At 39.9% G+C, this 14,890-nt stretch overlaps 3 protein-coding genes across 3 annotated transcripts; 2 read left to right on the top strand and 1 right to left on the bottom strand.

Annotated features, from left to right (window-relative positions):
• The first annotated feature begins 301 nt into the window (after positions 1-301).
• LOC128745146 (cell cycle checkpoint protein RAD17-like) lies at positions 302-2,272 on the top strand. The gene is made up of 4 exons (XM_053842146.1): positions 302-393; positions 447-1,554; positions 1,614-1,932; positions 2,019-2,272. The coding sequence occupies exons 1-4, from the start codon at positions 385-387 to the stop codon at positions 2,155-2,157; spliced, it is 1,575 nt and encodes a 524-aa protein (XP_053698121.1). The 5' UTR covers positions 302-384; the 3' UTR covers positions 2,158-2,272.
• A 9,814-nt stretch (positions 2,273-12,086) lies between these two features.
• LOC128746040 (oxygen-dependent coproporphyrinogen-III oxidase-like) lies at positions 12,087-13,024 on the bottom strand. Its single transcript, XM_053843090.1, is given in 3 exon segments — positions 12,087-12,496; positions 12,548-12,898; positions 12,901-13,024. Coding segments are annotated over 3 exon segments (885 nt in total).
• Positions 13,025-13,504: 480 nt separating this feature from the next.
• LOC128746039 (cell cycle checkpoint protein RAD17-like) lies at positions 13,505-14,877 on the top strand. Its single transcript, XM_053843088.1, has 3 exons — positions 13,505-13,513; positions 13,567-14,674; positions 14,735-14,877. Exons 1-3 carry the CDS (start codon positions 13,505-13,507, stop codon positions 14,875-14,877), a joined length of 1,260 nt encoding a protein of 419 aa, XP_053699063.1.
• The last annotated feature ends 13 nt before the right edge of the window (positions 14,878-14,890 follow it).

The following is a 14,890-nucleotide window of genomic DNA, read 5'->3' as shown; positions in this document are numbered from 1 at the left end:
GTAGAGTAATCAATGAATCTTAAGCAATCATTGGTAATCATGATTAATATATAGTAATCATAAGAGATTGATTACTGGTAATCAGAAGTAATCAGTAAGGTAATCAAAAGTAACTTTTTTCGAAGGTGCCTAGTAATCATTGCTGTTGGAAACCCCTTGGAGTGAGAGTTCATTTTCCTGCTGCTCCAGCAAAAAATAAACTCTCGCTCGTTCTGTTTGACAGTTGGCTTATCCGCCCCTTTCAAATGTTGGTCGACATATAGTCACTCTATGTTGTATATATTTAACAAATGCAAAATTGTGTGGCACAGATGCAAATCTGTTCTCATTGATAAATAGATTATTGTTTAAAAAAGATTTAAAGTTAGAAAAAAGACCGTTTTAATGTCGAAGGTAATATTTCCAATAGTTACAAAATAAAAGATTAACGTAAGATGTCTTTCTAGGGAACGAAACGATGGTTCCACTCAACATTCGATGAAGTCGTCGGAGCTGTTTCGCAAAAACATTGTGAACCTCAGACTCACGAAATAACGGCGAAGAAAACGAAGCTCAACGATTCAAATAAGTACAACGCCTCACGTTCAGTTGCCAAGGTGAATACCAGCAACCCACGACCTACTGACTGGTCTGTTGAATTAGCTCCGAAAACTGTTGCCGACCTAGCCGTTCATCAGAAAAAGATAGAGGAACTACAACAGTGGCTGCAAACGTACGAGCGAGTGAAAGACACCGATCCGGTTGCCATCCTGTTAGTTTCCGGTCCACCAGGCTGTGGCAAAAGTACGGCTGTGAGGACGATAGCTGCAGATCAAGGATACCGGATAGCAGAATGGTCCGTACCTGTTGATGTGGATTTGTACTCTCGTGAGGAATTCGATTTTGAAGATGTTCCTTATGAGCACGTTACCTTTCGCGAGAATCAGAGACTACAGTTTGATAAGTTTCTGTATAAAACGTCCCGATATTGTTCGATATTTGAAACAGAAACAGATAAAAAGTTACTTTTAGTGAAAGATTTACCAAACATTTTTCTGCGGGATCCGGATGCATTTCGTAGTTCATTGGAAGCATTCCATGATGCCGGAGCATCACCGTTGGTGTTTGTTGCAACGGAAACATCCAGCAAAAAGTTGGATATTATGTACAACCTTTTTCCATCATCCGTTTTGCTGGAGTATAAAATCCATCACATAACACTGAATAGTGTTTCTACCACTTTAATGAGAAAGGCAGTCAAACGAATCACCTCTTTAATGGGTCGTATCGATATGGAGCATAACTATCGAGTTCCTACTCAGGAGACGATTGATAGCATCATCTTGTCGTCGCAGGGTGATTTGCGGAATGCAACTATAAACATACATTTTGCTTCTCTTAAAAATGCTCCACAGTTAACGACAGAATGTGTTAATATCCGAGAGGTCCTGAACAGTTCGGGAGCAGCTGTTGTAAAAGGTAAAAATAAGAAAAAGGAGATTAAATTAAAATCAATCGGTTGTAACGAGAGTCTGACGCTGATGCACGCACTTGGACGAGTTTTCAATCCAAAGTGTAAGTATTACTGCATTCGAATTTCTCTAAAAGTTGATTTATCAACACTCATCTTACAGTTGAGCAAACAAATGGCAACCCAGGCACACAAAAGTTTCATCACTCACCTGAGGACCTGACGGACTCGTTCATTTCACAGCCAGGATCGATGATTTCGCTACTGCATTCAAATTATGTAGTGCGATTTACTGATATAGAGGACGTCACTAGCGCGGCAGATGCGCTTAGTCTAGCGGATGTTATTATGAATGAGTACCGTGAGGACGCTATGGCCAGCCACGGTTTAAACATTGTCGTACGTGGCATGATGGTAGCGAATCGAAAAACCGCCAGCGGTTGGCAGCAAATAAGGAAGAAAAAAACCTTCAGCAAACCCAGGTGAGTTATACGCAAGATGCTTCACTCGGTGACAGCGTAAGACGCACTGTTTGTTTGAAGCAGCTCATATATGTATTCCTTTTTAGTATCGGCTGTCACGACGAGGTGCTGAAAAAACATGGTCTCGAAACGTCTTCTATTTCAACAGGCCTCTTTATTACCGAATACAAACATTATCTAAACATCATACAATCGGAACAAGGCTGGAACGTTAATTGTACATAATATTCCGTTTGCTTTTAAATTGATATTGTGTTATGTTGATTAAATTGATTGTGTTATGTGTGTCAATTTTACACCAAGTCAATCGCATTTGATTTATATGTATAACAGAGTAAAAACATGGTTACAAGGTAATAGGTATCTCTACAGGATTCGATGCATTATTGAAGACGTCCTCGTTTTTTGATGTAGGACTACGTCTTACGGCAAGTATTGAGATAGAGTGTCATTCCAAAAAATCAAAAAACGTGAACGTGAGCGTCACGAAAAATGAAAGGTTTTGAGCGCTAATAGCTCAGCGGTCTTCCGATCGATTTTTAATATTCTTACATCAATCGATCGGAAAATCTTCTAAGAATTGACCCAAATGAAGAAAAGTATGGATTCTTAATGTTGAACTATTGAAAAATTGAAAATAATGAACCTTTGTTTTACCAGAATTCTCGCTTCGTGATTGGTTGGAAGATTCTTTACGATGATCTAAACCTATACCAATTTGATATCTGGGCTTGGGAAGTAAGCCAAAACAAGTGACAAAGTTTCCTCATTTCAACAAGATTTCTTAACACCGCGGTTCAACCTAGACCATTTTGATGTCCTTGCCTGGGAAGTACGCCAGAGAGAGTGACAAAGCCCCCTCGTGCCAACAGATTTCTTACGAACGCGATTAAACCTAGTCCAATCTGATGTCTGTGTTAGGGAAGTGTGCCAGAAAAAATGACACAAGTTCGTCGTCCCAACAGATGTTCAAATTCTTTACTGCGAGACGATTAAGGGGGCATTGTACTTTTTCAATTTGAAAAAATCGAATTTTTGAAGTAGGACTACTTCTTTGATTTCTATATTGGGGTGCACTTTAGAAAAACGAAAAGGGAACATGTAACGAAAAGTGGTTATGGTTTGCACGCTTATAACTTATAGTTACTATATATATAGTTCGGCGGATAGAAAATCGGGAGCCAAATAAACGTCAAAAGCGGAGCCAAAAGCTTTTCAAAATCCAAAATGCAGGAGTAATGTTAAAAAAATACACTTTATTTTCATAGAACTAGTCATTTTCAACACCCGCCAGTGATTATTTTTCGTAAAAACCTGCACATTTCACCATAATTTCAAATTTAATTTCATAAATCAGGGATGCCAATTCGCCTGGTTTTCTATCCGCCGAACTATATATATAGTAACTATATTATAACTCAATCATCCGTCAACAGATTCTAGAGATATTGGTATCAATCGATTGGAAATTTTTTAAAAAATCCATAACAATACAATAGATTCCATGTTTTCCAAACAAACGTTTAATAATTGAGAAAATTTTAGACGGATATTCATTATTTCATTATTTTCATGTTTTTGCCTTCCCACGCCAATGCTTCCCTAGCACAGATGACAGAAATATATACGAAATGAGCTATGGGTTAAGCTGACCTTTGATTGTATTTAATTTACGCTCTATAGAATCCGCTCGAAAATTGTTGAGCTTCAGCGGTTGCTGCTTGCTCGGAATAAGGCATCGAAGACATTCAAATTCACCAAGCAAGACGCCAACAAACCGAAGAAGCCACCGACTCGTCCGCCAGCGAACGATATGGTCTTTGCTGCTATCAATACCCAGTAAAATCAATGGATCCTCGCTGCAAGCCGTTAGAAGTAAATCCCCGCTAGCCACAATTGTGACGTTCCAAGGTTGGACACATTCGTGAAAAAGGTTTTGAAATTAGCTGTCGAAAAGCTGGTCCAAGCAAAAAGAACAGGAGATTCCGATTCGTTCAAGGTTGATAAAACGGACGAAAACAATTTATCTTTGCTAACTGCTGCAAAGGCGGCTCCGATTAAAACTGTACTAGTAAATATGCGATGGTGCCCCCGAACAAAAATCTACTAAGCCAATGAAAACCGTAGCAAAGGCACCGAAAGCCCCAGAGTCAAAGGAAGTCGTTCCAGCGGAGAAGGTGCCCGAAAAAAACTGCTGCCTAGATGTAAATTTCGTTGATTTGCATTACTAATATCTGGTAGAAAACAATCAGCTCTTTTAAGAACTACTGAACAAAAGTATACGAAGCAGTAAAATTGATTTTTCTCACATTTTAAAGTGATGTTGGCAGTTTAGTATGAGCGTTCGAAGTACGAGCCCGTCAGAAATTACATGTTTAAACTGTATTAAAACAAACCTTCCGAAGAATCAAGAATATTTCTGTCTTCTTTTTCCTATCGCGCTTTGCGGCCTTTCCACTGATTTTCGGTGGCATGAAGACGATGTCGATGCTTCATATTAGGTTGAGGTTGCTCTGCAGAAACTGGTAGCTCTTCATTAAGGAAGCACCGGACACCGGTTTTGTTCAAACAATGTATTGTACGGTTTCGTTGTACGTTGTACCGCCTTTCTTTCGTGTCTATGATTCTCTGCCCTACGTTGATCCGCCTTTGTTACAACTTGGTGGCGTTTGCTCTGGTATATAATCAGAAGTAAGCCGGCGAACGGCATCATTTCCGCATTGACATCGGTACGGTACAGAGCAGAGAGTTGCGATTATATCTCCCTCACTGGACTCGGCAAACTAGTAAAACGCAGCGCAACGGCAGCAGCAGCAGCAGCAGCAGCATCAGCCGATCATTGTTTGGTGTAGAGTGCGCAGAACGCGTTGGTACCGGAGCATCGATCTATTATCTGCTATATTAGAATATTTGGTTGCGGGAGCGGAAGAGCTTGAATTAATGGAAAATGCTCTGTCCGGTAACCATTGTCACCATTACCCTGGGAGGTGTTGTTTCAAACATTCAAACCATTCTGCTGGCCGGATTTTCAACCTCATAAATTACCACAACCCGTCCTTTTTAGGACGAACGAATTTGTTAATGAAGAGATGAAAATTTTCTGTATACTAAATTTCTTTAATTAAATTTCCAAATGTCGCTGATTCTTTAAATCATGAAGAATTTCTTCTGATTTGATCTATAAAACGTTAAATATGTGGTGACTCACCATGCGGTCTTCTAACTCATGACGTTGCTTGAATTTTATTTTTGCTAAAAAATTTTGCCTTCTCACGCCAATACTTCCCTAACACGGATGACAGAAATATATAGGAGAACAGCTATGGATTAAATTCCCTTTGAATCAAAGGGATCAAAGTTTGATTGTATTTAATTTACGCTCTATAGAATCCGCTCGAAAATCGTTGAGCTTCAGCTGTTCTTCCCCGGAATAAGGCAACGAAGACATCCAAATTCACTAAGCGAGACGCCAATAAACCGAAGAGTCAACGGATCCTCGTTGCAAGCCGTCTAGAAGTATATCACCGCCAGCTACAATTGTGACGTTTCAAGATTGGACACATTCGTGAAAAAGGCTTTGAAGTTAGTTTTCAACAAGAGAAAGCTGGTCCAAACAAAGAACTGGCGCTTCCAGTTCGTTCGCCTTCCAAACTTGCTAGCGAGAAGCAAGATTACTAAGTCAATGAAGACCATAGCAAAGGCATCGAAAACTCCAAAGCCAAAAGAAGTTCTAACGGAGAATGCTGTCCGAAAAAAGCTGCTGCCAAGCAGTAAATTTCTTCGATTTGTATTATTAACAGCTGGTAGAAAACAATCAGTTCTTTTAAGAACTACTGAATAAGTATATGAAGCAGTTGAATTGATTTTGCGAACGGCATCATTTTTGCGTTGTTTGGGTTACAAATAATAATGAGAGGTACGATTTTATCTCCCTGTCCGGACGCGGCAAAGGTGGTAAAACTCGGCAGCAGCCGATTATTGTTTGGTGTGGAGTAAAAATTACGCCGACCGTGTTGGATTCGAAACATCGATCTATTTAAAACAAAGCTGTCAGACTGGTGCAGTATTTTGCTTACGAATGATTAAATTGAAACTTTCATTCTTTACTTTGCTTGTTTATTATTTAGTTGCGAAAATAGTAAAACTTATGCGACCTTGCCATTTCCAGCACACCACAGACGACCTTCATAGCGTAATGGCGAATTGCTGTAAATTACGGCATCACGAAACAAAATACAGATGCCAGCGGTCCAGTGCCAGTCCAGGCAGAATCGTAATCGTGTTCCCAACCTTCCTTAACAAAACAGCAGCATGTCCATGATGTAGTCGAAACCAGAGATGCCATATTTTCTAAGAAAGTGTCTGGAACTGTTTGAAAACCGAAAAAATCGAGCAGTTTTCCGGCTACTCGAATTTTCTGGTTTGAAAATAATCTGCGAAAATCTGCACACTTTTTTAGGAAGTCTGTGAAAGTTTAAAGAGCTTCGAACAAAAAAATCTGCACCAAAACAATAAAAGTCATAAAAACTGCAAATATCTGCAAATTTATAATGATCTGCAAGACTGTTCCAAAAATCTGGAATTTGCAGACAAATCTGCAAGTCTGGTATCCCTGGTCGAAACAAATCGTATCACATACACATGTGTTTAAAGCTGCCTAGCGGAACCTGGGATGCCAGATTTTTGCAAAAAATAATCTGCATCTACCCGAAACTGTTCGAAATAATTCCCCAAATCTGCACCAACATGTATCACATGTAAGAACACAATTCTTTAATGCGCAACTTGAGTATCTATATATGAAAATCATACAAATATCACCGGCTTTAGCATTGGGAGACGAATTGCACTACATTCGTAGTCCTACTTCAAGCCTGCGCCCGTGCCACTAGGCATGGACCCTTGTACTTTTTTTATTATTTCGAAAGATTAACATTTTGACCGTATGTGTTTCAAGTCATTTCGATGAATTCCAAAAATTGACAAAGTTACAGCTATTTGTACCGCGCATGTTTGGAGCGATTACACAGCGAATAAAAACTTCAACGTCGTTTTTCTCGAAACCAGGTTTTGAAGGTTGGTACCATGAATATCTCAAGAACGGCTCAAGCAATTCTCATGATTCTGTTTTGTTTCAAAGCCAACAAATTTATCTAGTGTTTGACTGATCCTTTTTTCGATATTACAATTTTTGTATTTTTCAGAAATGTTTAAAGTCAATTTTTTCGACTAAGAACCTTACTTTTATGTTTGAATGTCCGCCATTTTGTTATGCGTTCGAATTTTAAAAAAAGGATGGGTCAAACACGAGATAATTTAATATACTTTCATGTCGTTTTGGAATTTTTCAATTGGGATAAGCCCCCCAGCGCCAATCCATGGTACCGCAATTCATGTTTTTTTCGAATGATCAAGTCCAAGGAGCCGTAGGGGAGAGGGGAAGAAGTTCATACCTGCAAACAAAATTATAAATATTAGTATAAAGTGCAATGTTTAGAATGCAAAAAAACCCGAATAGATTCGCTTGTTGCGTTATCGAGAAAAAAATATTTGAAATAAGGCAAAAAATATGGTGTAAAAAGTACTATGCCCCCTTAACCCTTTATAAGGCAGTGGCAACTATATTGCCACCAACGAAAAACATTGTTTTTGCTTTTCTAACAATATCGTTTTAGCATATTATGTACTCAATATGTTCTGATAGCCTTTGGCAACATTCTCAATGTTCTTAAATCGCTGAATTTGTAAAAATGGTAATTTACGAACCACTTTTATGAAAACAAATCTTGGTTTTTGAGTGTCAACAGTAAATTTGGTTTAAATTCGTAGAAAAACCATTAAATTGGAAACTTTTTGGATGGTAATATTCAGTTTACGGCGTTTTGTGATAGATTATGTGGATTTATCCAAAAACTTAGAACCAATATTCGAGAACATGTTTTTTGGGCTTAACGGGCAGCGGCAAACATATTGCCACCAACGTTTTGCGCTAGACGGGCAGTGGCAACTATATTGCCACCAATTTTTTCAAGTTTTTCAGCAATTTTCTCATCAAAAAGAATATAAATGAGTTCTACCGAATGTTAACATTGTGTTTCGCTAAAGTTTGTGTTAATTCCACGCGTAGTTGCCACGGCCTTATAAAGGGTTAAACCTCGGCGAATTTGATATCTGTGTTGGAAAAATGTGCTACAGCTGTAGTGTTCGGTTATAATATGACTATATGAATACGCATGCTTGCCGTATCATTAGAAGTGTAGTGAAAAGATGTGCTGTTGATAAAATAGGATTGAATTGGTAAAATCCTTTCAACGTGGGAAACCATGGATAATAAAAATAATTTTTAATTTCAGTAAGGTAGCAGGAAAATAATAGTTTGTGTTCTTGATTTTGTTAAATTGTTTCCAAAGGCACATAGAAATAACTCTGAAATATTTTGAGAATTGAACGTATGCAATGTTACTACTTTGATAAATGTTACATACATAGCATGTATATATGTTGCATATAGCATGTATACATGCAGAATCGAATGATTACAAGCATGAATACATGCTACTATCACTACAAAGAGATTTACGTAGTTCTGCGTCACCTATATATGCGGGCGTGTCTTGTACACAACCCCTCTGATTTTTTCTTTTCGTTACTCGCGTCAACTTGGATTTCTAGGCGTGCTAAAACCAAACAGAATTTACTCGTATACTAATGCCACTTGGTGAATAACTTATGAAACTTTTTCCACCGTTTGAAAGATCTTGGTCTGCGGATCAACTTTACTGAAAACAGTAATACAGTGGTATTCCGATTATATCTACACCTGGTTTAATCTACACCCGATTTTAGGTACCCCCGATTTTGTCTACTTTTTTAACCCGGTTTTATCTACTTGTTTTTTAAATTGTTATTTCAACCATGCGGCATTTGGAAGATTTCATGAATTTATGCATAACAGAGAATATTTCTTTGTATTTTATAGTTTACTATGTGGCATCTGTGGCATGTAATTATACGCAGAATGGGTATAATAATGCTGCAGTCAAATACGCAAAGTAACTTCCATTTATTTTGTAACGCATATTTTTAACATTCAACAGATTTTTTTTATACCATAACGGGCACACACCATCTCCGCTAGGAACTATGGTTATCACCTTTCTTTCCTTAAAAATTTTCATTTCTTGAACCACTGAATCGATTTTAATGATTTTATCAGGGACCGAAACGGTTACATTTTTTCTATACATTTGCCAGTGTGCAGTGCCATGTCATAATCTCAGCCAATACCGTCGCTTCGTATTCGCTATGTAAGCACAAATCGATCTCTTGTACTCTCAAGTAAGTGGTCGATAAAAGGCGTATAGCTCCTCCGCCATCATCCCACCTCGTCGATCATTCCGGCTCCCGCTTGGTCTGCATCACTGCTAAATTTGCTTCTAATCAGAATTTGTGTCATTCTGCACCATCAGTCGCCGCTACCAGGGGCGGACTGGGAGCCAAAGGGCCCACCGGGCCTTTGAGATTAAGGGCCCCGTGCAACTTGACTCGACTCAGGCACGTCAAGTGTCGAGTATCGGGAGAACGGGCAGCATAGCGGCTCGATGCTCGAAGCAAAACAAACTCGCTATTAGGACCGAGTTATTAGCTTTTAGCGTGTGCGTCATATTAGCGGTTCACGGTACTTTAGTTTGGACGCATTTTTCTTCAACCCAATCTTCGCTACTTTGAGTTTTAGTTTTTGCAGCCACCACCACAGATGTTGTTCTATCGACAATATCCATTTCATTGGCAAAGCAGACGAACTAACTAGATTTGCTGACGATTGTGCCTGTGTGTTGCTCCTTTCATAACATCCTGTAACGGCATGTTGTACAGCCCACCTGAGGGACCATCACGTTAATAAAGTCCACTGCGAGGTTAGAATGGCCATGATTTTACGGTCGATGGTAACATACGCAACTTTGAAATCAATGAAATAATTGTGCGTAGAATTCTGTATTCATGAACTTCTTGGAGGATCTGCCGCAGCGTGAATATTTGATTCTTTACTGACCGTGCTTCAGCGAACCCGGAAGAGAACTTTCCACATTCTGATAAGTGCCACTGCGCATTTTTGCCAGCAATGCAACGTTTTGCTCATCTATCACCCATTCATAATTCTGCAGATTTTAAGTTATAGGGTTAATGACATGCAAAATTGCAAGTATCAAATAAGCGGATTTTATAAACGATAGGATGTCAACAGTTCAATATAGATAAGTAGCTTACTGCGTCTTCACATCAGAACAAAACAGTTCATAGTGCAGGCGATTCCCGTGCCGAGTTATAGCTATCCCTGGGATTAAACTCTTGGATTCTCGTATAAGAATTCTGCTTCTATAAGTAAGGTATTCTGTGCGAATCCTCTGCAGAATTTCTTCACACGATTCCAATGTGTGGAATGCCCGATACTCTGCGCGAATCTTTTTGGTTCGTCCTGATAGAGCTGCGGAAAAAAGAACCAACCGTCTAAAAATGTCAGTACGAAGAGCACGTGCTCGCCAGTCCAGAGGAGAGGTTCGCCAGCAACGACACACGGAGTTTCTACAAAGCGGTCAGGTGCAAGAATTTTGCCATGCCTGTGATGTGCAATGATAGTGCTGGCAACCTGCTTTCTGACAAAACGACGGTAGCAGCCAGGTGGAAGAGTATTTCCAGACGCTGTTGAATAGAGAAGTAAACAGGAAGATCAGCAAGTACAGGATAAGAATTTTGAGCGACGGCCAAACTGTGGAGCCATTAACACAGGAGGAGGTCAAAAGAGCAATCAGTGAGCTGAAAAACGGTAAGGTTGCTGTAAAGGATGGTATCCTGGCTGAACTTCTAAAAGCGAGGAGCGAGCAGCTGTACGAAACAATTCGCCTCCTCATTGTCAGGAACAGAATATGGGAGGAAAACAAATATCGGAGGCCTCATTGGCCTCATTTCCCATAATTTTAAAAACGGACATCGACTTGGGAGTAAAAACTATCGAGACATTACGTTGCTCAATTTTGCCTATAAGGTGCTCTCCCTATCGTGTGTGGCTGAGTCCGTTAGCTGAGTTCTTCGTCGGCGAGTATCAAGCTGGTTTTCATGAGGGTCGCTTCACGATGGATCAGATATTTACCCTGCGTCTAGTAACTGACGAGTTCCGGGAGTACAACTTGCAGATTCATCATGTTTTATGGATTTCAAGGCGGCATACGATTCAGTAAAACGAAATGAGCTGTGACAGTTAACGCTAGGACATGGTTTTCCCACAGAACTAGTTACGTTGATTCGTGTGACGTCATCCAGCGTCACAAAATTAAAAAGCGTAAAAATTATAAGTCAGAATAGCAGATGAGACCTCACGTGCTTCTTGATTTTGCGGATGACGTCGATATTACCGAAATAAAAAGTACAGCAGCGAAAGAAGCCTTTAGGTCATTCATTGAGAAATTGGGACTTACCATTAACACCGCCAAAACGAAGTACATGGCATGGAAATCCAAATGGTGTTGGTGTCGAAGAGGAACTGAATATATTTTGATATGCTCGTGATATGTGACAACGATGTAAGTCGCAAAATAAAACGACTAATTGCAGCTGCGAATTAGCCTTTACGCAGGCATTACATTTTGTAGCTGAAGTCCTGTAGCTTGCAAATTCGCATAAACTGACGCTCTAGAGAACACTAATCCTCTCGGTGGCCCTTTACGGACATGAATCATGGACGCTAAAAGAAGCTGATCGACGAATGCATTTGCCCGGTTGCCCGGTGGGCCAGTCCGCCCCTGGCTCCTTGTTGAATCACTTGCCTTGCCGGAAGCTGACTGTGATTGCTCCGGAACTCATGCAGGTAGATCAGGTATGGGTTTCTGTTGCGTTTTCCAACCATATTCGGATCGTGATTGATGGGACGGCCACTGTTTCGGTTCATCTTGCTGTAAAGTTTTCGTATGGATTCAAGGAAGGTCCACATTCGAATGACAGTTTTCCGCGTTGGAAGACCTTGCTAACTAGATTTTTTCGCTTGTTGCGTCCGAGGACGGGAGATTGCTAGGTGATAAAAACAAGCCAAATAACAACCCATAGCAACATGAGCTATGTAATCACTCTTACTACAGTAACTTTCCGATTTTGTCAGTTTTTTATCCTGATTTTGTCAACCAGATTCTAATAAGATTCGAAATCACGATCACTAGCTTGTCGGTAACCTCTACATAACGCCCTCTGCGTAGCAACTGCCATTGTCGTTCGCGGTCGCCATATGATTCATTTTTATGTTTCTGAACAAGGGGAAGATAGGACGGAATTACAGAATGTGCGCAACTGGATACGAATTCGAATGCGCTATCTTCATCTGGTGTATCCAAGTCATCGAAAAATATTCCTCCTACGCCACGGCATTCATTTCGATGGGGAATAAAAAAATACTTGTCACACCATTCCTTGAATTTAGGATAATAATCATTATCATGTTCATCGCAGGCCTGTTTCAGAGTCCGATGGAAATGAAGTGCGTCCTCCTCATTGAGGTAATATGGTGTAAGATCCGTTCCTTAAAAAAATATGTTTAACGATTTACAATAAAATTTTCAATTTGACTTACCTCCACCGAACCACCATTGTTTATTGCCCTTTGAATCTGTTACTTCAAAGTAGCGGTAATTAAAGTGGATTGTGGGAATCATTGGATTACGTGGGTGGATTACAGCGCTGACTCCTGTGGCAAAGAAAGGTATATCGCCTTCGGCGAGTTCTTTTCCTCGTGATCTCATTTGTTGTATAGCTCCTTTTGGTAGCAAACCATGAACGACCGATACATTGACCCCGGCCTTTTCAAAAACGTCTCCGTCCTGAAGTACACAGGTTATTCCACCTCCACCTTCTTTCCGTTCCCAACGATCAACAGTGAATTTTTTCCCAAAAAATTCCTCGTTTTGTAATGCGTGACAAATTCTGCTTGAATTTTCATAACCAGTAGCTCCATTTTAGTTTTCATATCGTCAGGATTAGCCGCCAGTAACGTTTTAGACGTAATTGGCTCAGCCATGAATATTCCAGCTGGTCGAAGCTTTGATGCCATGTATATTTCATTGTTTTTTAAATAAGTTGCAATAGCAGTACCAGCTATCGCCGCACCAGTGACTCTTGAAGAAATAATATTTGTACATTATACATTATAACATATTAAATACCTACAGACGGTAGATAATCTACAGACGCGCAAAGAGCGTGGCATAAAACACCAATCGAACCGTCAAATCGAGGCACCAAATGAGCAAAGTAAACAAACTTGTGTTTCGTATAGGCAGGGAAGACTAAATTTTGTAATCTACCTGAAATGTTGAAACTTAAACTATTGATTTACTAACAACATATGGATTAGTTACCCTCGATATATCATATAATGCTATAAAAAATTCAATTGTCTTGTTCAATTTGCAAAATATGCGTCGTAATTCGCGAAGTTCCACGGAACATACCTCGCGATTCACGCAACTTACTGCTGATTATAGGAAGATTGATCCAAAAATATTTAAAGTTAGAAAAAACACTGTTTTAAATGTCGAAGGTAATATTTCCAATAGTTACAAAATAAAAGATTAACGTAAGATGTCTTTCTAGGGAACGGAACGATGGTTCCACTCAACATTCGATGAAGTCGTCGGAGCTGTTTCGCAAAAACATTGTGAACCTCAGACTCACGAAATAACGGCGAAGAAAACGAAGCTCAACGATTCAAATAAGTACAACGCCTCACGTTCAGTTGCCAAGGTGAATACCAGCAACCCGCGACCTACTGACTGGTCCGTTGAATTAGCTCCGAAAACTGTTGCCGACCTAGCCGTTCATCAGAAAAAGATAGAGGAACTACAACAGTGGCTGCAGACGTACGAGCGAGTGAAAGACACCGATCCGGTTGCCATCCTGTTAGTTTCCGGTCCACCAGGCTGTGGCAAAAGTACGGCTGTGAGGACGATAGCTGCAGATCAAGGATACCGGATAGCAGAATGGTCCGTACCTGTTGATGTGGATTTGTACTCTCGTGAGGAATTCGATTTTGAAGATGTTCCTTATGAGCACGTTACCTTTCGCGAGTATCAGAGACTACAGTTTGATAAGTTTCTGTATAAAACGTCCCGATATTGTTCGATATTTGAAACAGAATCAGATAAAAAGTTACTTTTAGTAAAAGATTTACCAAACATTTTTCTGCGGGATCCGGATGCATTTCGTAGTTCATTGGAAGCATTCCATGATGCCGGAGCATCACCGTTGGTGTTTGTAGCAACGAAAACATCCAGCAAAAAGTTGGATATTATGTACAACCTTTTTCCATCATCCGTTTTGCTGGAGTATAAAATTCATCACATAACACTGAATAGTGTTTCTACCACTTTAATGAGAAAGGCAGTCAAACGAATCACATCTTTAATGGGTCGTATCGATATGGAGCATAACTATCGAGTTCCTACTCAGGAGACGATTGATAGTATCATCTTGTCGTCGCAGGGTGATTTGCGGAATGCAACAATAAACATACATTTTGCTTCTCTTAAAAATGCTCCACAGTTAACGACAGAATGTGTTAATATCCGAGAGGTCCTGAACAGTTCGGGAGCAGCTGTTGTAAAAGGTAGAAATAAGAAAAAGGAGATTAAATTAAAATCAATCGGTTGTAACGAGAGTCTGAGGGTGATGCACGCACTTGGAAGAGTTTTCAATCCAAAGTGTAAGTATTACTGCATTCGAGTTTTTCCAAAAATTTGATGCATCAACACTCATCTTACAGTTGAGCAAACAAATGGCAACCCAGGCACAGAAAAGTTTCATCACTCACCTGAGGACCTGACGGACTCGTTCATTTCACGCGGAAAACTGTCATTCGAATGTGGACCTTCCTTGAATCCATACGAAAACTTTACAGCAAGATGAACCGAAACAGTGG

The sequence above is a fragment of the Sabethes cyaneus genome, chromosome 1 (assembly GCF_943734655.1).
Source record: "Sabethes cyaneus chromosome 1, idSabCyanKW18_F2, whole genome shotgun sequence".
In the NCBI taxonomy this organism is placed as follows: domain Eukaryota; kingdom Metazoa; phylum Arthropoda; class Insecta; order Diptera; family Culicidae; genus Sabethes; species Sabethes cyaneus.
The sequence above is the reverse complement of the archived record's forward strand: the minus strand, read 5'-3'. Positions and strand labels throughout refer to the sequence as shown.

Bases quoted from the DNA above. Each gene is read 5' to 3' on its own strand.
- LOC128745146 (XM_053842146.1), top strand. The intron at 1,555-1,613 runs GTAAGTATTACT...CTCATCTTACAG, and splicing joins ACGAGTTTTCAATCCAAAGT to TTGAGCAAACAAATGGCAAC. The intron at 1,933-2,018 runs GTGAGTTATACG...ATTCCTTTTTAG, and splicing joins AAAACCTTCAGCAAACCCAG to TATCGGCTGTCACGACGAGG.
- LOC128746039 (XM_053843088.1), top strand. The intron at 14,675-14,734 runs GTAAGTATTACT...CTCATCTTACAG, and splicing joins AAGAGTTTTCAATCCAAAGT to TTGAGCAAACAAATGGCAAC.